Raw genomic sequence first — 23,782 nt, 5'->3', positions numbered from 1 at the left:
AATCTGGAGATAATGATGTTTAAGTAGAATCCTAATTTACCCTTGAATTTCTGACCATGCTAAGGGCTTGTCTATTCTTATTCTTATTATTCTTTTAATATAAGGAAGAGCCCTTTGGGGAAGGTGGCAGAATGGGAGTTTCCAGAAAGATTGGAATTACTGATCTACAGGGAGACTTGAGTGAGAATTCACATATTTATTAGTGCCAGGCCAACTTGAGTAATAAAATATAGTTGCAATAGCTTACCAGATGTTTCTCAGGTGGAGAACATGCTTTCTGCACATCACTATACATGTGAAAAAATAGTCTCTGCTTTTTCTTGTTCTTTGCTTGAATGAGGGCCAAAAATGAAAAGAAAATCCTTATGATGATGTGGATTTTCTTTTTCTCCCTTGCAATGTAGTTCCAGCTACAATGGAGGAGGCTTGCTGGTCCTCTGTTATATTGTTGGGTCACATCAGGTTAATTAAAGAGTGACTTTCAATGACAGGGCTTATTACCTGAAAGGAGTCAAGTGCTCTTGAATGTCAACCAGGTGATGGTTTTCTTCTTCTTCGCCACATGGAAAAGCTTAGTGGACATCTACTCATGATTTACATGGGCCTTAAAGACTCAACATCAAAGGGCCCAGTAGAGGGAGCCATATTTATCAACACTAAATAAACACATGGTAAAGTATGCATAAATATTCTTTATATAAACATGACACAACATTAAATAGTTCAGGTACAGACACACCACTGAGAACACATCCACTGATGTCAAAGTTGGCTGTAAACACCACCTCACACTGAATACAAAAGCAGCTTTGGCCCCAGCTCTGGGTTCACAACACGGATGGATGCCCTGCACAAGGGAAGGGTTTGCCACAGCCCTCCCATCCCCCCACCCGCTCCCCACACAGTCCCCGCAGAAGGAGAAGAAGGAAGGAACCCAACAATACAGCAGCCACAAGAACAAGAGCAGCAGACCCCTCCCCCGGAGAAAACATGATGCACTTGGGGCAGTTCAAAGGAGAATGCAAAATTCGGTTGTCACAATGGAAAGAAATCAAGTTTCAAGCAATACTTTTTCAAGTGCAATTCTTTCTTCAGAGGACATGTGGCTTCCTAGACACCAACCACTCCTGGGTGAAGTTATACAGTGATGACCAGAAGGTCCTGGCTCCTGCTACATAACAGGAGGTAAGCCCTACTTTTCTTCAGAAGGTGCCAAGGAGCAGGAAGTGAAATACAATACTTTCTGTCAGGCCCTGGCACAGTATTTCCTCTGCTTTTCCATGTAACTGTAGATATATTGCTGTATGTGACATTCAAAGGTGACTCTAGGATTGAGTTTCAAGCAGTTTAGATCCCAGAAATTTTGTTTTGAAACATTCAGATTTGGACGACTAAATTCAAACATGTATATAAGTTCATTCTTTTGCACTCAGAGGGGCCCTAGTTTAGCTCTGTTGACAGAGCTAACAGCCAAGGAGACAGTATACACTCAGAGTCCAGTCAAGACGTGGTGCTGACTGACCCCCGAGACTGTCCCCATCTAGCACAGGTTTGCTGAGAAGGCCTGGCTTCTCTGTGCTGGATATTATTCTTCATCAGGGTGATTTGTGGAAAACAGCTCCAGTGTCAAAAAACCCAAACCTGAACACAACATTAAACAGGGCTTAATTCACTTTCATATCATATTAGGATCCTAGAGAATTTCAGTTCCCAAAGTACTGAAAGCATAGATGGTAGGAACATTCCACCAGTTCAGTGTTCCCCATCACGTTATATACACTATGTGTGTGCGTGCTCAACTCACACATAGATAGGTCTATGCATGTATTCATATGCGATTTTATTTGTATGAAACTTGAACTGCACAAAACAGTACTTTGCAAGAACCAAGAATCAAATCCACAAACAGAGTTTAACAACACACCAAAAGGGGACGGAAGCTGATTGGGACAAGAGGTGTCAGCTTTGCAATGTACAAAATGACTCAGAACCACGGATTTCCAAGCCTGCCGTGCTTCACGTGGGGTCTGGATGGACACTTTGGGACCCTTGGGAAGAGCACATGACAACTACTGCAGCGAGGCTCACCTGTGATTTCAGAGCTAATGGGAATTAAAAGACCTAGGCAAACCAATTTCAGAGGATACTTGCTTCAAGACAATATATATTTTTTCTCTTTAAGGAAAAAAAAACACTTAAAAGTCTTTTTCAGAATATATTTCTTTATATTCAGCAGTATGTTTTTCTTTCTATCCTGCTGAATTAGCATTTGACCAAAATCAGTTTATTCAATGGATCAGTAAACAGGCAGCTTCTCTCCTGTGTGGTTGATAAAAACCCCTTTTTATCACCATCAGGAATGGCCTCCCACCTGCGCCAGACTCCTGCTAGGCTGTGTGGGCTGCTGTGCGTGTGTGGTCACTGTTACTGACAAACCCTTTTTCTACAAGGCCTGCTCGGGCACTCGCTTGTGAAAAATGACTGACTGTCTTTGCTGGTACTGCTGTTTGCGTCTCTTTCTTTTGTCACACTGGCATAAGAGAAGCATCTTGAAGGTGGTTCGGAATGTTTTGTTGCACAGGGCATAGCACACGGGGTTCACGGTGCTGTTGATATAGCACAGCCAGTAGCCCAGATTCCAATAGGTTTTGGGGATGCAGCTGTCACAGAAGGTATTCACCAGGACCATGATGTTGTAGGGGGTCCATGTGATGATGAAGGCCAGCAAGATGGCACTGAGGGTCTGGGCTGCCTTCTTCTCCTTGATGAGTGACATTCTTTTCCGCTTGGTGATCTGACTTCTGGTCTTCAGAGCAAACCTCTTAGCAAGTGTGGCTTCCTTGAAGGACAGAGGTAGAGTGGCCGTGGTCTTGTCTGCCGAGGAGTTGGTGTCAGAGGTCTTGGGCATGTCCACGGCAGACTCTAACTGGATGGGAAGCTTGGTGAAGTCCTTCTGACAGCTGTCACCATCATCGATGCACTTCTGGGCCTGAAGCTTATTGGCATTTCTCTCCAAATCACCAGTCCCAAGCTCCTCATCTGGCACCTGCAGGTTGTCTGAGGATGGCAGCTTGGTAGCGTTGAGGATGGTGCTATGACCTGGAAGCTTGAGCACAATAGAGTAGATGGCTCTGGTCTCGGAGCCAATGTCCTCTTCATCGGAGGAGGCAGAGTTTTCTAGGGAGGCAGCAGCATCGTTGTTATTCCAGCTGTCACTACTACTGTGGTCTTGGTCCATCTGCTCAACACTGGGCTTCCAGCTCTTGGTGGTGAACCAGAAGTGACAGCGACCGTACTTCCTCCTGGATGAGCGTTTCATGCTTTGCTGTTGTAGTTCATAGCTGCTGCAGCTTCGAGAACTGCCCGTGGGGTGGACAAAGTTTTCTGCCTCAGCTTCTGTCCCAGAGGCCTGTAGGCCAGCCAGCTCTTTGGTACGTTTTTCAGTTTCCTTATAGATCCTCCAATATAAAATAGTCATGATGGTGACAGGCATATAGAAAGCAGCAATCGCCGTGCCGAAGGTGATGGTGGGCTCACTCAGGAACTGAATAAAACATTCTCCTGGGGGAACAGTTCTCTTCCCTACAAAGTATTGCCAGAACAAGATGGCAGGAGCCCACAGGACAAAGGAGATGACCCAAGCCAGACCAATCATCACACCAGCTCGTTTTGTTGTTCGTTTGGCTCGGTAGGTGAGTGGCCTCGTGATGGAAAAGTACCTGTCAAAGCTGATGACCAGCAGATTCATGACAGAAGCATTGCTGGCCACATAGTCAATGGAAAGCCAGAGGTCACAGGCTAAGTTCCCCAGTGCCCAGCGGTTCATAATGATGTAGGTAGTGAACAGGTTCATGGAAATGACCCCAATGATCAGGTCTGCACAGGCCAGGCTTAAGAGGAAGTAGTTGTTGACTGTCTTCAGCTGTTTGTTGACCTTAAATGCCACAATGACAAGGATGTTGCCAATGATGGTCACCAACGCCAGGAAGCCTGTTAAGAATACAATGAAGACCACTTGCCAGACGGTGTGACCCCCCAGAGGGTCACTGGAGGTGTCCTTTGAGGAGAAATTCCCAGCTGCTTGTGAAATGTTGTAGCTGCCCAAGTGAGTGACTGTCCCCAAGGGCAGTCCTGCCTCTGAGGAACTGTGCACCCAGGAAGAGCTGATGTTGGGAAACAAAGGCGAGGCTGTACTGTTACTGTGCAAGGTCATTGTGACTCTCTGACATAGTCTGGGGAGAAAAGAGAAAAGATGAAGTCAGGAAAGATCTTTGTCCTGTATGGTGTTTTCTTTGGGTAGCTTACATATGTATTTTCACACACACATATTCTTTTAAAGATTAAATTTGATCTTTGAGCATTACATATAATTCATACTAAATACTATCAACCCCAGTTTCTCTTAATTCTCTCCCACTCCTGTGTGGGGTGTTTACCCACCAACCCCACAGCTCCCCAGAGTTTTCTTGAGTGTGAGCAGCAGGAAATATTAGATAGAAGGAGTTATAGTGCGAAGATAAACAGATAGAAAATAAAGGATGGCCTCGAGAGGGCCTGGAACCTATTCCAACGGGCCTCAACTGTCTCTGCCCCAGGGTATTTATAGAGACGCCAAGGGGTGGAGCAAAAGACCTCCTCCCCCAGCACAGCCAAGTGCAGACCATTTCAGACACCTGTACTCAGGCCCGTGGCCCCTAATCATCCTCTATGCGGACCTGCTGAGTAAAGTCAGGAGGAACTCGAAAACGGGCTCCCACACTCCTGTCTACCTGCCCCTTCATCTCCATAAATCTTTTCCTGTCTACATTTCTGTTTTGAGGGAGGGTTTCAGTTTGTAACCCAAGCAGGTCTGGAACTCACTCCTTAGCCCTCATACTGTGTCCTTTTTGCCTCAGCCTCCAGAGCTGGAATGAGGCGTGTACCACACTTGGTTTTGTTTGGCTTACGTTTAGGAGATGTGTTACAAGGCACACACTTCAAAGCAGCTATATGTGATCAAGTGAATTCTCTAGTGTGACAGGCAGGAGTCAAGGGCATTCCAGGATTGATTGGTTCAAGGCAGAATAATTAGCAAAGGAATAGACCTTGGTGCTTTCCCTCACATGTGTACATACTTTTCATGGAACACTGCCATCAAACAAAACAGAGCCCGGACTCCTCCGATTTACTTGCTTCTCTCATTTTCACAGGGGAAAAAGATCAAATGCTTATATGGCAATTATTCAACCATAGAGTTATCTTCATCCTGCTTGATAAATGGATGCAATTTATTTGCATTTTATCTACCTGATAAAATGATGAACATTTAGACATCTGAGACTTCAGATATAAGCAACTTGAAGGTGATACCAACTATTTAACCCTTACTGGAATGATCCAAGCCAACCCAAAGCAAGAGAGACAATAGTGTCTATTGTTTCACATAATACTGTCTCTTTATTTTCATCCTTATTTATTTAGAAACTGGGTCTTATGTAGCTCAAACTGGTCTCAAACATGCTATGTAGCCAAGGATGTCTTTGAATTCTTACCCCTTTGTCTCTAACTCTGGAGTGTAAGTATTAAAGGCACGAGTCACCACACTTAGTATAATTAGGCCCGGGGAGCCTCCCAGGGCTTTCTGCATGGTAAGAAGGCACTCTACTAACTGAGCTACATCCTTAGCTTGTGATTCTGTGTCTTTAAACATTATTGAAATATGTAATATACTGGTTTTTAAAAATAACATTTGATAGCATGCTCATTTCTTAAATAATTTCTGAAGAACCTTAATCTTCCCAGGGTTTTGTCCTTTGCAAAGGTTCTTGGCCACAGTTGCTAAGTTTTCCTTCTTTTCTGCCAGGTTTGCATGGCAGCCCTGTTTATAGCCCATCTTTCACCAACCCCAGCCTGACTCTGCACCACATATTGACATCCATAGCAACTTGTAGGGCCCCTTGCCACTGTGGCACGGTCCAGGGCTCTGTCTCATGGGGACCGATCATGTTGTGGTGTCTTGTTTTTTTTTTTTTTTTTTTTTTTTTATGACAGCCATGTTGATTTCATTACAAATCAACATAATACCCAGAAATCCCAAGGCTTCTTTTCTGCCATCCTTTATCTTTCTTGTTAAGGGGTGACATAGTAGATGTCTGTGATTTGTCATTCTTTCAGCTATTCTTTTGTCCAGCCTGACACTTTCCAGCATGTTTTGAGACAAGTATTTGCCACCTGACCCTGAGCCCTTGACCACAGTAATGGACTTGACACATATACAAACAAAGATGATCAGTTTGGTGAATCAATATGGACGCTGGAAGAAGTGAAACTCTATCATCTTTGGGGGTGCTGGGTTCCGTTCACCACCTTTGTATCTGTGTGCAAAAATCTGAGATGTAAGTGAAGGCAAAGGAAAGATGGGGGGCAGGAGCAAGATGGAATGGGGTACTATGAGACAGATACAGTCTGAGATAGTTCTTTCAAAACTAGACATAGCTATTCCTAAATCAACAGAACTGATTTGACCTTGGTTATACAACCAAAAGTTCCCTTTGTTTCTTGGGTGATTGAAGGAAGGCTTTGATTACCCACAACTAATGGTTCTTGATTAATCTATTTGGTTAAAGTAGCAAGTGGATATTCTAGAATAGTTTATTTATTTATTTTTTATTTTTTATTTATTTTTCCGAGACAGGGTTTCTCTGTAGCTTTGGAGACTGTCCTGGACTAGCTCTGTAGAACAGACTGGCCTTGAACTCACAGAGATCCACCTGCCTATGCTTCCTGAGTGCTGGGATTACAGGCGTGTGCCACCACTGCCCGCCTAGACTAGTTTTGATATCTAACATTTAACTTGAGGATTACAGTTAAAAATTGTACGAGAAATTTTTGTTAAAACAAGTGGATTTGAGCAGCTCTTACCATACATGTATTAATCTGCGGTAACATATATAAATCCATGTCACTCTAGAAACCATTCACTCTCTTAGTATGTTGTGAATGTCAACTATTCATAAAGAAATTTGCTTAAAAATTTTAATTACAGTTATTTATTTACTTAGCTTCTTGTATGTGTGATATGTGTGTTGTAGGTACATATGCCACAGTGCATGAGTGGAGGTCAGAGGACAACTTGGGGGGGTTGGTTCTCTCTTTCTACCATGAGGGTCCTTGGAATCTAACTCAGGTTATAAATCTTGGTACCAAGTGCCTTTACATCCATCTCACTGGCTCTTGAAATTTGTTCTTAAAAAGTAAAAATCGATTAGAAGTAAAGAAAAATTAATTTGGTCATAGTCAGCATCAGCACATCTCATTAAAACCACATCTGGCTGTAAGCTGCTGTGATTGGTCTATGGAATCCAGGAAGTCCCAGTCTCTGTGCTTCCATAACTGTGAGTGAAGAAATGGAAAAAAAATCTTTTTAAAAATCAGAAACTCATGCAGGCAATAAGAACCCTTCCCTGTTAGACAGTCATATCTCATTATGTAAATTAAAAAACAACTGGATTTGTTCAGTTGACCAATTAGGTATCAAAGAATGTAAGAACTTTAGAAATAAGGCTCATGTCGGTTATTTCCTGTTAGTTCCTTTTATTCTGCTTGTCTGCAAAACACCACAGTCCTAGGATCTATTCTGAAAAAGTGAGACAAAATTCTCAATTTTTAAAATTGTAAACTAATTGGAAAGTCTAAGTTACTTCCTGCTCCCCAGAAGTCTAAATTAATTCTATTCCTTTAGAATTTTTTATTAAACTTGTTTTCATTTGTGTGTTTTGCCTGTGTGTATGTGCATGACCCGTGTGCTTGGCATCCATGGAGCTTAGATGAGGGTATCGGATCCCTTGGAAGTGGAGTTACAGATGGTTATGAGTCAACACATAGATGCTGGGAATCAAACCCAGGTCCTATGTAAGAGCAACAAGTGCTCTTAACCACCAAGCCATCTCTCCAGCTTCTAGTTCTCCTTCCATATTAATTATTCTTTTTCTTATCATGATCATGGGAACCTTAGCAGTCTGCAACCATGTTTTTGAAAGACTGGCTACCTAGCATTTCTTCTTTTTTAGAATACATCATTTTCAGGGCTTATTTTGGGTCTCTGCTTTGGACATGAACGTCTGTTTTCTGTCATAATTCATGACAGCACTCCACAGCTCTGTCTTCATGAATGGGAAGATCACATCAGGCCACTAGGGGGCAAAGTTGACTCAAAGAACAACCTCGGTGTTAGAAGCCGCCTAGGCAGCAGGCTGTCCCTGAGCTTACTTAGTTCAGTCATGCGGGTGGAGGAGGATATCAAACAGGGTGGACAGGGCTTTGCAATCAAACATGTCTTTAAAGGGAATCAAACTTGTGAACTTAGCCCTCGTATTCATTTCCAGCTGTGAGGAGGAGAGATGTTGCCTAATATGGTACAACGGTTCTTGTTGTGAACAAAACATTTCCGAATGCCAAAAGGGGATAAAATTCCACTTAAAAAGGAGAAAGCTTGTTTTCAAAAAAGACAATGTATCAGACTGCCTCCCTGGTTGCTGCCTTTCATAAGCTTTTATTCGACGTGACAACAAAGATGTAAGATGCTCGGAAAAGGCCTCATGTCAGTACTGCTGAGACCTGGCATCGGCTCATGAAATAACATAGTTTACCTTAAAAACAAACATCTAAGTTGGATGACTGTGGATATCCAGGAGCACCTTTTCAGTCTAACATTTTTTTTTTTTTTTACTAGTCTTTTTAGAAAAACGGGATGAAGTAAAAAGCAAACACGAGTAATTCTTTTTAAATATTATTTAGACCCAGAGAGGGTGAGTGCACTGTCCCCAGCATGTTCTTGGAGGAGAGAAAAATCTTTCAAATCTAAGACTCACTCACTGTCTTTCTGCATTCTGAAGGTCATTCAGTGTCATTTGCTCTGGCCGCCATGCTTTTGTGGTGGAAGAGAAGACACACTTTGAGAAAACACCCCTTGATCTTACACAACCGTGGAAATACTTTTGCTAAAGAACTCCTAGGGGCCTGAGAGATGGCTTGTGGGTAAAGTGCTGGCCACACAAGCACAAGGAGCTGAGTTTGGATACCCCAGAATCCAAGTAAAAAGGGGGTGCCACAGTGCATGCCTGTAATTCCAGCTCTCCTAACGGTGAGATGGGAGGCAGAGAGGAAAATCCCCAGGAAGCTTGCTGGCCAGCTAGCTTATTATACACAGTTGCAGAATCACAAGGGACTCTGTCTCAAGCAAGGCAGAGGGTGAGAACTGAAACCTGAGGTTGTCCTTTGACCTCCACATGTGCCCCGTGGCATATGTGAACCTGTGCTCACAAACATGAGCGTGTATGCATACACATATACAACCATGTATATAAAATACATTTGCACACATAAAAATAGGAGAAAAAAGTCTAGTGAAAAAAGTATCTCTACAGTTTGGACTGAAGATTTAGGATATGTCAACACATGTACAGCAAGGGCACCTAGTGAAGACCACTAATTTGGCCCACTATTTATGCTATTGCTACTAGCACATTAGACTCCTTATGCTTCTTTAAAGGTCCATACTTCTCAGACTATCTTTCTTTATAGCCTCCAGTCATGTTCCACATACCTGATTTCCATTAATACTCCCATATTTTTCCATACTCCAACTGATACATGTTTGTACACACACTAAGTATGAAAAAAATAAAAAACAAACCAAAAAAACCAGCAGCAGTGTGAGATAGACAGAGGAAGTCATGCCACAGCACCTGAGAGTCAGGAGATGTCCTCAACACCAACACCTGGCAGGTCATGAAGCCCTCTGATCTTGCTTCCTCATTAAAGAAAAATGCAGAATATAATACCCGAGGATCTGATAGAAATGATACAAAACACCCAGCGTAGTGAGCCTGATCTACAGTGATTCCTCAAAAATGGTGGGATAAACTGAATACTCTTTTCTGACTGCTTATGGATTGGCCTTGTCTAAGCCTTTCAAAAGCTCACATTTTGTTGAGTCTAAAGGGATGCCTCTCACTCCAGGAGGCTTTTCCCCTGGGGGACATTTGGCACTGTGTGGAGCTGTTATTCCTGTAACAACCTGAAGAGAATGTGTCACTGGCCTCTAGTAGGTAGATGGTAGGGATGCTGCAGACACAGGACAAAGAGCTGTCTGGCTTCAAGCATCCATACGGCTGCGAGGGACAAACCCTGGCACAAACAGAGGTGAAAGGGGTTCAGAAAAATGTCATAATACTCTGTTTTGCCAGAAAAAAATCTGGAAAATATCCTGGTACTCATTAATGTGTGGCAAACTTCAATTCTCTTCAAGAATCAGCTCTGGGAGTGTGGAAGCAGCTTAGTCACATGTTTGCCTTGCAAACCTGAAGACTTGTCGTGTATTTTTCAGGACCATGCAAGGAAAGCTAGGTGTGGTTACACATACTCATCACCCTAGTTCTGGGGAGGTGGATTCCTTGAGCTTCTTGGCTGTCAGTCTTGCCTTACCTCAAGGAGTTCTAGGCCAATGAGAGGTATAACCCTGATAACCTGAGTTTGATTCCTGGGAACCATGTGAAAAAGTCAGATGCAGTGGTTTACATTTGTAACCTCTGCCCCAGCCCTTTTAAGGTGATAACTGAGGTGGAGGAGTCAGGAGAATCAACTGGAAACTATTGTATGCAGGGCAAGGGCAGAGATAACCAGAGACCCTGCCTTCAAAACAAGGTGAAGGGGGCTGGAGACATGATTCAGCAGTTAAGAGTACCTGCTGCTCTTTCAGGGGACCTGGGTTCAATGTCCATTACCAACACAGTGGCTCACAGCTGTCTGAGACTCTAGTTCCATGGGGTCCAGTGACTCTTTTGGACACTGGAGGTATCAGGCACATACAACTTGGTACTCATGTATACACATAAAATAATAAAATTAAAAAAAAAAACCAAGGTAGAAGTAAAGAACTCTTGGAAAATTATTCTCTGGTCTCCACCTGTACACTGTAGCACTTTTTACACCCCCACACATGCACACACAGTAAAACAAAACAAAACCCAAGGTGGATAGCACCTGAAGGACAGTAGCTGAGGTTGTATACACAGTCATGCAGAAGCCAGGACATCACACAGGCAGGCTGGCTCCTCAGTCTAGGCCTGACCTCTGCCCTAGCAAGCACTTCAGTCATGAACAAACGTAAATTTCAAACAATACGTGTTTATAAAGCAGAAAGTAGGAGCCCAGTCCTATTGCTCTGGCCCTCATTCCCAGGCCCCTGAGGTAACCATGGACAACACTTTACTTCATAAGTAAATATTTGTTAGGGGAATGGAGTGTCCCTCCAAAATGTGGTCTTCTGCAGAATTATACGTGTGTATTTTAAGCACTTATTTTATGTCAGGTACTGTTGTACCCATATGTAGTAGGTCATTCAGTCCTTGCCTCCATACTGTGAATTGAGTCAATTGCTTAATTGTCATTTGAGAAGATGGAGGTAACTGAGAAGTCTAGTGGTGGCCAGGGTCACATAGCTCCTAAGAGAAAGAATTAAGAGTTGATTCAAGGGCTGGAGAGAGAGCTCCATGCTCAGAATCTATGTAAAACATCTGGGCTTGGTGGTGTGTGCTTTTAATCCCAGTCCTGGGGAGGTGGAGACAGGTGGCTTCCAGGGGCTCTCTGGCCAGTCAGTCTAGACTATCTGTCATGTTCCTTGTCAGTGAGAGACCCTGTCTCAAAAAAACAAGGTAGAGAGCTCCCGAGGAACAAGATTTGAGGTGCACATGTGCAATGCAAGCTTATGTGAGTATGCGTGTACACACACACACACACACACACACACACACACACACACACACACACACATACTCAAGGCAAATTCACCAAAGACTTTGCTCCTAACCACCCAACAGTGTTTTGTTCCCTAACTTTCTCTTTCTCTCACTTAACAGTATGTTACAGACATTGTTCTTATTCATTGCAAATAAGCCTTAGTGCCACACATGTTTGGAAAGGAACAAGGGACTGTCCAGGATTCAGTAGTTGGCACACCATGTCCTTGGCTCAAGTGGAATTTCCAGGGCAGCAGAGTGCATGAGAGACTGTGTTTGCTAAAAACCCTTCTAAATGAAATGTTGCAGAGCTCAGCATCAGTGAGGCCAACACAAATCTCAAAAATCCGTCCAAAAATAAAATAGCTGGTTTCCAGAACACTTGCTCCTCACTAGATCCTTACCGTGTTAGTAGGGAATAGAAGCCTAATGTATCAGGTTCTCATGTTTAAATGAACCAGACACCAATCGTCGGCTCCACATTCCACAACTGAGCAGCAGATCCAAGAGATGGCTAGATATGAAAGGATTCAGATGAAGCAGATGATGGACCAGGAACTTACAGCTGCATTCATTAAACACCAAGGGCATGAGCAGACTGTGATTAAAATGTAAAGCATAAATTAAATTCCTTAAAGTTGATATGTAAGCATTAAAGATGGGAGTTTCACTGCTGAAAATGCTATCTGTGGAAATGAGAACAGAGAAATTTGTGAGAACCAAAATAAAATAATAATAAAATGTATATTTTGGCAGTGCCAGTGCCATTAAATATTAGAAAACAATGACCTCTTGTTTTGAATTTCCTGTATCAACTGGAAACTAGAGCTCATGCGAGTGTGAATTCTGGCCCTCTGGGACTCAGAACAAAGAGGCAAGAGAGAACGTTGAACCAGTCAGACAAACAAACAGAAAACCAAAACGCAAGAGGGATAAGACTGAAAAAAATTAAATACCAAAAGTGCGAAATCAATACAAACAGATTCATCCAGGCTGCAAAAGAAGAAGCCCTAACATAAGTCAACATAAGTAAACGGAAAGCGATAACTGCCGTTGAGTGCCAAGGTTTGGTGCCTCGAATTAGCCTCAGGAGTCTCCATCAAACTGCACATGTTCTGACTGACATGACTCACCCCCCTGAGCTGTGCACGAGCATTCTGACATGATAAATGTGTTTGTATAATATATTCCTTCCCCCTCTGAGTTCCATCAGGGCCAGGCAGACGGCACGTGGATCTACGTGTAACAAGGGGTGCATGTGTTTTAGACCTAGACACAGCAGTCTGCAAGCTACAGTGTGTACCTGCTCCCTGCTCAGGTACCTTCACCTTCTGAGGCCCCACCTCGCTCTCTCTCTCCTGGGACTGTATATGTAAGGCAGAGAATTCAATGGCTTAGGTGTGACAAAAACTCTGCAATATTGTTATAGACTATATCTTCATTGCTGTTACTATTTTTTATGTTTTGTATGTGCACATGTGTGCGTTTGTGTGTGTTCACTCACAGGTATGCTTGCTTGTCCATGTGTGTGCATATGGAGGCTAGGATGTCAGGGGATTTCTTCCATCAGTCTCTACTTTACTTACTTACTTACTTATTTATTTATTTATTTATTTATTTATTTATTTATTTAAAGAGAGTGTCTTTCACTGAAATAGCTTGCTATTTCATCTAGACTGCCTGACCAGTAACTTCCAGTGATCCTCCAGTCTCCTTGCAGCCACAGGACATTTTAAGGGTTACGGGAGTGTCTAGCCATGCTTGGCTTTTACATGAGAACTGGGGATCTGAACTCAGATCCTCATTCTTGTGTAGCAAATGCTCTTAGCCACCAATGCATCTTTCCATCCCCTATGGACTATGTCTTGATGAGGATGGCATTCATCAGATATTGCATATAATTAACATACTGCAGCAGAGTGGTCAATCTTCTATGAAGGAATTGAATTTTATTTTTTGCAATTGGTAACTTATAGATTAAAATGATTTTAAAGCCAGGCGCTGGTGGCACTCACCTTTAATCCTAGCACTTGGGAGGAAGAGGCAGTCAGATTTCTGAGTTCAAGTCCAGCCTGGTCTATAGAGTGAGTTCCAGGATAGCCAAGGCTACATACAGAGAAACCCTGTGTTGAAAAACAAACAAACAAACAAACAAAAAAAATGTTAAGGAAGTCCTTTGATGTCAGATTCAATGTGTTAATGTGTTATATTGCATTTGAGACTGCACTATTATGTGTCATGCTATTTGTTGCCTTGTTACATTTCTGGTTGTATAACATCACCAAGCTATAATAATCAATATTGCCTTCCAGATAATAAGTGTTTCTATATGCTACTCAGTATACGTCACCTAAATTCTTCAGACTAAAGCCTTACATCTCTGGAATGCAACATTTTATGTATGAGGAAACCAAGACTCTGAGGGGCTAAGAAGAAGCTTGCTTAAGACGTCTTTGGCTGGTTAAGTAGCAGTGGATGGACTGTGAGTATCAGATTCTGAAACTTCACTAAAACTCCTCTCTGTGAATGGGCTAAGGAGGCCCACTCCTAGCTGAGACTCCCACCCTAAACCTCTCCATCCCTGTGGGTAGCTGATGGCAGGAGGGGAGGCAGCTATAGTCAGTCTTGTGGCCCATAGTAGATTGCCCTGTATCCAGTGGATGGCGCCCTATACCCCTGTGCACATGGGCAGAACTAACTGGACTCCATAGACTATAAAGGAAGAGAAGGAGGAGGAGGAGGAGGAGGAGGAGGAGGAGGAGGAGGAGGAGGAGGAGGAGGAGGAGGAGGAGACGAGACATGAGATTGGGAGGGGGATGTGGAGGGGTCTGGGAGGAGTTGGAGGGACTTCAGGGGGTCAATATAATCTAAATACATTGCATTTGTGTATAAAATTGCAGATGAATACTTAAAACTAAAAACCCAAAGCCCTTCTCCATCCCTTTAAATCCCTTCGGCCAACAGGACCATGGGTTCTCTTGTAGTCACTAACCACCTGTTCACTTTCACCTTTGTACACTGCCAGCTATAACCCAGTGCTGATCTGGCTCTTCCTTCTGATGACTGAACCAGACAAGGTGTTGCAAGAGAATTCAAAGCTCACGACCCTTCTTGAATTCCCTAAATTCTTATTTTATAAATTATAATTAGAAACACATATGAATTGCACAGACTAACCTGTACTACTTCTGTGCATGCATATACTGTGTACCAGTCATGTCCATTCTTCTTTCTGTTTGTGTTTGAGTTTAAACTCCTGGAAGCAAGTGTTACCCATACTCACATCCCTGCCATCATTACGGTGCTCCTCCTGGCTCTTTGGCCAGTCTGCAGTTTCAAACTGCGCATGCTCCTGTTGTGGGCATGAGTACAAGCTCAGCTCATCCCATCTAGGAGTGGTCACTCAGGACCAACTGGGTAACACATGAACCCTTTGGAACACTGAACAATGAGTGGGCCAGCTTACAACCAGCAGTTCACTGTGGCTATGACTAAGGCCCTGCTGCTCTGCACTACTGGCCAAGTCTGGTTGAATCAATCTTCACAAGCCACCAGTAGCATTCAAGACTGAATGGAAACAAATTCTCTGAGATGACTTTATCAGGAAGCAGTGTTAAGATTGTGGCTCCCTTCCCTTGATCCTGGCAAATCAACAAAGCTGAGTGTGGGAAACCATTGAGATTTAGGGCAAGTAGTACACTCCCTGGATTCTTGGTGAAGACATTGATAAATGTGTCACAATTGATGGAAGGCTACAGAAATATACCCTGTCTGTTTTTCACTGTAAAGGAGTACTGGCCTCACAGTGTGTCTCCATTGACCACCTAGAGCCTCATTTCAAGAATTCCTTTCAACTATGAAAAATCTCCCTTCTTTTCTTCTCTCTCCTATGTCTCCCCTGAACCTTTGGTTATGTAGCACAGGCCAGCCTTAAACTTACCATGTAGCCAAGAGTAGTTTTGAACTCCTGGTTTTCCTGCCTCCATCTCCTAAATACTCAGATTACAGGCATTCTCCACCATGACCAGCTAAAACACAGATTCTTCAATAAGAGGTTTTTAAATAAAATTTGAATTTCAAAATACTCCCACCAGGGGTAGATACAGACTTTGTGGAGACAAAGCTTATGTAATTTTGCTGTCTGCTCTGTTAAGAAAATGTACAGGAAATTATGAATATGAAATACCATCACTCTCTTCTCTCTCAAGAGCCCTTGTGAGGGGACTTGAAGTTTCAGCTTTATTACTTAGACAGTGAATCTTCTCCCAAGTTCCAATACAAATCTAGATGATCTAGTTGTTGTTAAGAGACAGAAAGTTTAAAAGAAGTTGTGTGTATAACAAAGAAACTAGGAGTATTTGAGTTTCTGAACCCGAGGTAATGAAATTCTTTCCCCAAACATCCCAACAGATGCAAATAGAATTCTGGGTCTTCTGATGCTGTGAGGGATGTGAAATGAATTCCCATGAATTAGGTTGCTGAAGGCTTAATTAGCTTTTAAAATGGTTTCTGAACTCACAAGTTCCAAGTGTATGCCATCATATGATCACATTCAACCAAGACAGAGGTAAGAGAAAGAAGGAGAGTGGGTTTTCTTTGCTAGCAAGCTGGCATCACTGTGGAGCCCAGGTGAAGGGGTCCAGTAGTAAACTAAGGGAACACTAATGAACTCTATCACATAAGTAATTGTTAAATGGGGATAAGGGGACAAATCAGGACAAGCAAAGAATGTGAATAGGGTTAGTTGTTCACTGAGAGAATATCCTGTGGTAGGGAGTGCTTCTGGAAGATTGCTGTTTGTATCTGGCTCTAGGTAACTCAAGTCAACACTAGTCATGTTTCCTGGAATGTAATTAGCACGTCCAGCTCCAGGTATCTACTTTGATTCCCAAAGAAGGGATAGATTCAGCCAACCTAAAATACTTAGAGATCTAGAGGTAAATGTTGATGGAATTCTCATGTGAAAATCAATCTGCAAGTAATGCATGTGTAAGTGGATGGGTGGGAATTGAAAGGATTGCCATTACAGAGTTTATTTAAGAAAACCTCTGGCCAGATGTTATACAATCCATGACCATTGAAGGAAGAAAGTGCATAGATGACATTCAAACTGATCCAGAAAATACTTAAATCAGATATGATAATGAGGCAGGAGAGCCAGTCCTGGGAAGCGGTCTCCATGGAAACATCTATTTCTTTCTTCCCTATGATTTTTTTTTTTAAATTAGAATACATATCCATCAGGGCTGGAAAAATCTACCCAAAAGTAATATGGCCTCTAGTATGTCTTCTTTCCAATGGTGGTGACACTTTCTACTGGACAACTATGGCTTCAGATTTGTTTTGTGCTGAGTACAACCTTAGCCTTTTTTTCTCTTGTCACATCAAGGTCTGGCTATCAGACAGACATCAGTTCAAAGCTTGGGTTCTGCTTCAGGAACCAGGGAACCATTCCCATCTTCTTTGCTGTCTCAGACATATCACTACCATGTGACTTTCAGTGTCTTGAAATATTCATAACACATCATAAAAAATTAGGAGAGCAGCTTCCACGGTTAAATGTTCTAGTGGAATTTGTTTGGTCACTTAGAAACAATGATGAGAGCATTTGGGAATATCATTGAGGACATCTTCGTTAGCAGCTTTCCTCAACAAGTTAGTGAAGAATCAGGAAGGGGTTTGTTTCTATTAGACAGATCAAATGAGGGGAGTGACCTAGGAAGAAAGGTTAACTCAGTTAACTTGGATTAGTTAACTTATTCAGCTGAGAGTCACTGTCTTCTCCTAGGATGGCTCCTGTTAGGGAGTTGATGATTCCCTGTGGGGACTCTTAAGATAAAGCCAGCACAGGTGATGAATTTAGAGAGGATTAATGACTTCATCCTTGTGCATGGGAAGCCCTGTGCAGATGTGCACTGTGTTGGATGAAAGCACAACATCTTGTTGTAGTGCTTTTTGTAGGAAGTCATTGTTTGGTACTAGAGTTCTCACCAAACAAGCTTATCATGTGCTACTAGAAATTCAGAGATATTTAGAACAAAACCATGGAGTGATGTCACTCACAAGGTAGAAGGATGATCCAGACAACCATCTATTAGCCAACAGATTAACTCAACCACTCTGCCTTGATTCAGAAGAGTGGTGCCTGTACTTACCCACTATCAATTATCATAAAGTGGTTATTTTCCAGATGTGCAAATTTGGGGGCCACAGTACAGACTTGTATTCAATTCTGAGGATGGAGGCCATTTGTATCTGAAGAAATCTTCCATCCATCTCACCTCTAGTAGAATCCAGATACACTCACATACTGGGCAGCTTAGAGGTAGTTTAGGGTGTTAATTATTTGTTTCTTTGAAACTTCCTGTTAGAATTTCTCCTATGTTCCCTACAAGTTATCCTCAGGCATTCTTTCTGGTTGTCCCCCAAGTCCAGTTCTTACCAATCAAATTCTGAGCAGGTAATCAGAATATTAGGAGGTCAACAGAAAGTAAGAATCAGGAACAATAGCATAGTTCAGTAAGTCATGGCATGTCCATTGGAGACTCAGCATTTGGCTTTACTTTTCTATCAACCACTTAAGGATGCTCCATGCATCCTTTTTGAGAATTTGGTATCTTGAGATTTTGAGGAGTATTTTTAAATTGACATATTTTATACATAATAATGGGTGTCATTATGAATTTTCATACATGTACCTGATGTATTTTGATTATATTCACTCCCATTATTCTCCTGTATCCCCCATTCACTCTTGTTGATCCCTTTCTTCTTCCCAAGTAACCTCCTTTAGTTTCATGGTGTGTGTGTGTGTGTGTGTGTGTGTGTGTGTGTGTGTGTGTGTGTGACACTCAGGGAGCTTCATTAGGGTTGTTTAAAGGAGCATGTGAACCTTACCAGTGCTTAGTGCTTATACCACTGAAGAAAATCTCTCTCTCCCCCATCAACAGTTAAATGTGTATTTATTCTCTCACAATTGTGGCAGTCATAAGTTCAAAATCAAAGCATTCCTAGGACCATGCTTTTTCCAAAAATCTTAGAATGGTTTCCAGTCTGCCTGTTCTGTTTCCAGTGGCCTGACCACATTAAATCCAATCCCAGACTCTCTAAGCACACTGCCTCCTCTCTCTCCCCTCTTTGCATGTATCTGATGGAGACACTTGCCATTGGGTTTAGGACCATCATGGATAATCCAGGATAATCTTGTCTCAAGCTCCTTTATTTGATTACATCTGCAGATTCTTTTTGCAATATGGTCATAGGATTAAAGGTTGGAATATCAACCCACTACAGTCAATATAACAAAAAATGCAAATGTGCTGGCTTTTGAATAATAGAACTTTTGCCATAAGTGAGTGCTCATTGATGCAGTTTATCTTTTCATATGATAAATACATTTCCTTCAGAACTGCAGGTAAGTGCCCATTTTTTTTTCAAAATTGGAATTAGAGATGTTTTTAAAAGACATACACTTTCAATACCCTCTCCCAAACAAACTCCTAAAAGACAAAAAGATTAGAGGTAGGAATATTTACACAAACATAAAATGTAAGTGTCAGAGAAACAGATTTCGATCAGTTAACTTATTTATATGCTTAAACAAGAACTAATTTGCTGCACATAATTTGTTTAGCATAACAGCTGAACATGAACCCAGAGCTAGACTGCATGGGCTCAAATACACATGGTAGTTCTGTGCTTTGGGGCAAGTCATTTCATCTCTGTGTGCTTTAGTTTCTTCACTCTTAAGATATGGAGAAAGAAGACTATGTGCATGTGGAATGGATAGGGTGAAAGGGATGAAGATAGCTGGTAGAATGCTCAGCTCACAGCATGCACATGGCATTTGCTTAAATATATGTTACAAACACAATGACCTCTGTGAACTCTTGGCATGATCCCCAAAAAGAACACACTGCATTCTGTTAGATAAGAAAAGGAATTTAAAAAGCCCACCCAAACAAGTGGACTTAACTGTGATGCTGCTAAAGAAATAATCAAGGTGCAGAGTTGGTGAAAATGTGGGTACACAATGTGTGGGGCTACTTTATATAATACTAGACAAAGATGACTCTGTAATGAAGTGATATTTAACTCAAGGACTAAAGGGTTGAGAAGTGGAGTTAGATCTCCCAGGGGAGTAATTTGTCTGAATAAACTAGATTGCTTCATATTTTATAGGCACGAATCCAGAAGCAAAGGTATGCTGCAGAGTCACTGACAGGATGCTGCCTTTTGCACATTTCAACAGAACCTAGTCTGTGGGGTGGAAACATGCAGGGGATCTGGTCATAAAGAATATTCCTCACACAGAATAACTTGCAGATGTGTTTCTTAACCTGCTAGACTAAGATGATCCTTCAGGAAACTTGGAGAGAATCCCCTGACTACTAAAAGAAACCCCAGACCTGAGGAATCCCCAAGAATGTAAATCAAATATGGAGGTCTTTATTTCAGCTCTCCACAGCTTTATTGAGCAGCCACTTCATTCTGTGCATTGGGTGCCATGCTTTTGCTCATAGGCAGAATCCAGAGTTTGAGGAAGAAATACTTGGAAGTAAAAGGAAGACTTAAGTAGTAAGGGCACTTAAGTGGAAGAGTAAGGGGAGTAGCATGGGGGGAGGGTAAGGGGAGGTGGAGAAACAAGAGAGGGCGAAGATAACGCAAGTCCATGGCACACATGAGTGCCAATGTCATAGTGAAACCCATTATTTTGAACAACGGATACCTGCTAAATAAATGAGCTTTAAAATCTTTCGTGGTGGTTTCGATCTGTGGTTGGTTGAATGTGGGAGTGCTAAGCCCAGGGATGCAGAAGACTGACCAGCCCAGTGTCTTGAGGCACAGAGAATACCCGGTGTCAAATGATCAATGTTACCACCAGAAAAACTACATTCAAAGCCAGATAAAAATGACAAATAGTGATCGCTTGCAGGCTGAAGCAGCTGCCACTCATTAGCATATGATGTGGGGCGAGCAGTTATCTGTTCCTGGTAGGCTGCAGTGTTCTCATGGGTAAAATGAGGACACAGAAGGACATGGGCTCTTCTCCAGCTGTAATTCTGCAGAACTGGGTGTCTCTGAATCCCCTAACTGCACTTGAACTGCCCGTCTTAATTTTCCAGCTCCCTGATCACTTGTGGGCATGAGGCCAGGCCTTTTCAGCCCCCCACTATGTCCACAGGTCTAGAACATTACAAATGACCCAGTTCTTCTTAGTCCTTCTAGGAAAAACAATGTACGGGGCTGGAGAGATGGCTCAGTGGGTAAATGTGGTTAACATGCAAGTTAATGTGCTTAACAACAGAAGGACAGAACTGACTCCTGAAAACTGTCCTCTGACCTTCGAGAGTGCTTGGTAGCATGGGCACACCTGAGCATGCGTGCCCATGCTCCCCCCTCCCCCACCTCTCTCCCATGCCCGTACACACACTCACACACAATAAAGGTTAAAAAGAGAAACAGTTAGAATTCTAGTGTAAAACTTGGCCTTAAACAGCTCACTTGAAATAGTTACTCAAAGGGCAAAGGAAGCAGATGGTTTCGTGTGAGTTCCAAGCTAGTGGGCTTGGAACCCTGAGGAACTTAAAGTAAATGCTGGAGATGCTGGAGATGGTTTCAGATTGGGAAACTGGTCCAAGTTTGCCTGAGGAGATGTGTGAGCTTATGATGGAGTAGCTGATGACCTGGGTGTTCAGTAGATGAAGCCCCAATCATGTTGTCATTTTGTTCTATTTCTCTGGCCATTTCTTTCTCCTCTTACTTCTTCTCAGGTTAATCAGTGGCACACTGGTCCTGAGGGGGACAAGTTTTTATTCAGCACTCACCACTGTCCTTATTGCTGAATGGCTTGGGCTCTTCCTTCTCAAGGGGCAGCCAGAATTTCCTCATTCTCTTCCTGTGAACTCAACAGACTGTAGTGTAGATATATAGCACCAGACAGACGTTTGAAACTGTCCATGGTCCTCAAAAATTGACAGAGCTCTAAAGATGTTCAGTTGATGCTCTAACTGGGGAGGAGGGTCTTTCCAGGATGCAGAGTACAGAGACAGGGAGCAGCACAGAGGGAAGTGTGGTGACTGGCTTTTCTCTGGGCCCACCAGTACACCTTAAGAGGACAGGAGGGTCAGATGGCAGGCACTGGTCTCTTCCTTTTCCTTTGTTAATCCTGGTCTTTTCACCTAGAGCACTCCAGAGTTGAGTTCTCACTGCTGAGAACAGACCTATGCCCTGTGTTTGGCTCAGACAATTAACTGGGGAGCTTCATTCATAATTTAACACTCCCTGGCTTCTTTGTCTGGGGGATTTTCAAATAAAATAAGCCTTACAGATTCCCAGATATCTTAGCAAATAGAAGCAATGCAAAGGTAGTTTCTGACATGGCACATGGCTCCAATTGGTCAAACCTGGCTAGGGCAGCCTGTTCAGGAGACCTCATGAGTGATTCCTCCTGGGATGTTCCAGGCAGTGCTGCCTAGGTGGGCCAGTGGTACCCACACCACCTGAGAGTTAGCTAGAGATGTGCATTCTGTACACAGGATATGCTCAATCCAAAGATCTGAGGGTGACTGTCAGGCAGAGGTGCTGCAAGCAGCCCTCCTGTGCTTTCAGTACACAAGTGTTTGAGACCTTTTAGGGTGAAGGAATCTGGTTTCATTCTCTGTATGTTCCCTCTGCATGTGCCACTCTCTCCACCCAAAGATTCCTCCTCATCTTTCATTGCTATCTGAGCAAACCCAGGAGATGCTACTGGTACCCTCATGTGGCAATGCTGCACTAAACTACACTTGAACTGACTAATCTGCCAGCTTCCTGAGCTCCTGTGGCTGAAGCTGGTCCTCTGCATCCCCTTCTCCCATCCCTCATGTCTGATAGGCATTGTGACAGTCATGATACAGATTAATCAAATTATATACATGTATGTATATCTGTATACACAAATATGGATATGTACATAGATAAGACATTTTATAGGGCTAGGGAGATAGGCCAGCTGGTAAAGTGCTTGCTCTGTGAGCATGAGCACCTGAGATCAATTCTCAAAAACCATGTAAAAACGGTAGATGTGGTGGCACATGCTTAGAATCCCAGTGCTGAGGAAGTGGAGGCAGGTATGTGGCTCCCTGGCTGGCAAGTCTAGCCTAATTAGTGAGCCTCAGATACCAATAAGAAACCCCACATCAAAAAACAAGGTAGACAACTTCTGAGGAATGACACCTGAAGATATTCTTTGTCCTCCACAAGCGCACACTTGTACACATGCACTCCACATACATCTGTACTGGCACACGCATGAACATACACAGGCATACATTAAGTATTACATATATATTCTAAATACTTAATAATGCAAAGATATATGTATATACTGAACATCCAAAAGACTCATCATTTATTAGTTTTTGTTAAAAAAAAGGGCTGAATTTCTTTTTTCTGCTCATAGAAGGAGGCATGAAGTAGCCAGTCCATTCCTGGGTTTGAATTTTCTGTGTGGTGTTAAGAAATTCAATTTGCGGTTCTTAGTCCCAATCTATTCATCAGTAAAATGGAGACATCTCACTCTTCTGCAGGGAAATTAGAAACAGATCTGCCACACACCAGGCATTAACAGTTGAACTGATGCCGCGATTCATCAGAGTTTATTTACTACGGAGTTGAAAGCAATTAATTGTATTCTTCTGGAAAATGGGACAGTGGCACCTCTGAAGTATGCAGCTTACTGCAGAATCTGAAGGGAAACTGCTTTGGTATTTGAAAATCTAAAGCTGTCCATTATGTTCGGGAGAAGAGACTATGATAGAATCTGTGACCAGGACCTGAATTATTTGTGAGTGCCTTTTATAGATTAAGACTCCAAGTTAGGATGGTGGCTTTTGGTGTTCGTGTTCCAGCCAGTGAGCCCTGGCAATTTCAATTAAATGTGCTTCATTTCCAGCAAGCCTTTTAACGCAGAAATTTCCCAGACATTTACACTTGCTCTCCATGTTAAGATGCCAACTGTGACT

The 23,782-nt window shown here is 42.6% G+C and overlaps 1 protein-coding gene across 2 annotated transcripts in view; it reads right to left on the bottom strand.

Moving 5' to 3' along the window:
• Positions 1 to 2,203: 2,203 nt before the first annotated feature.
• The window catches only part of Chrm3 (cholinergic receptor muscarinic 3), a 467,271-nt gene continuing 445,692 nt past the window's right edge, over positions 2,204 to 23,782 (bottom strand). For both annotated transcript variants that reach the window (XM_036188620.1, XM_036188621.1), the window contains one exon: positions 2,204 to 4,232. In XM_036188620.1, the coding sequence (XP_036044513.1) occupies positions 2,444 to 4,213 (1,770 nt within the window). In that variant the 5' untranslated portion in view covers positions 4,214 to 4,232 and the 3' untranslated portion in view covers positions 2,204 to 2,443. The remainder of the gene's footprint in view (positions 4,233 to 23,782) is intronic.

The sequence above is a fragment of the Onychomys torridus genome, chromosome 5, assembly GCF_903995425.1.
Source record: "Onychomys torridus chromosome 5, mOncTor1.1, whole genome shotgun sequence".
Classification (NCBI taxonomy): Eukaryota; Metazoa; Chordata; class Mammalia; order Rodentia; family Cricetidae; genus Onychomys; species Onychomys torridus.
The sequence above is the reverse complement of the archived record's forward strand: the minus strand, read 5'-3'. Positions and strand labels throughout refer to the sequence as shown.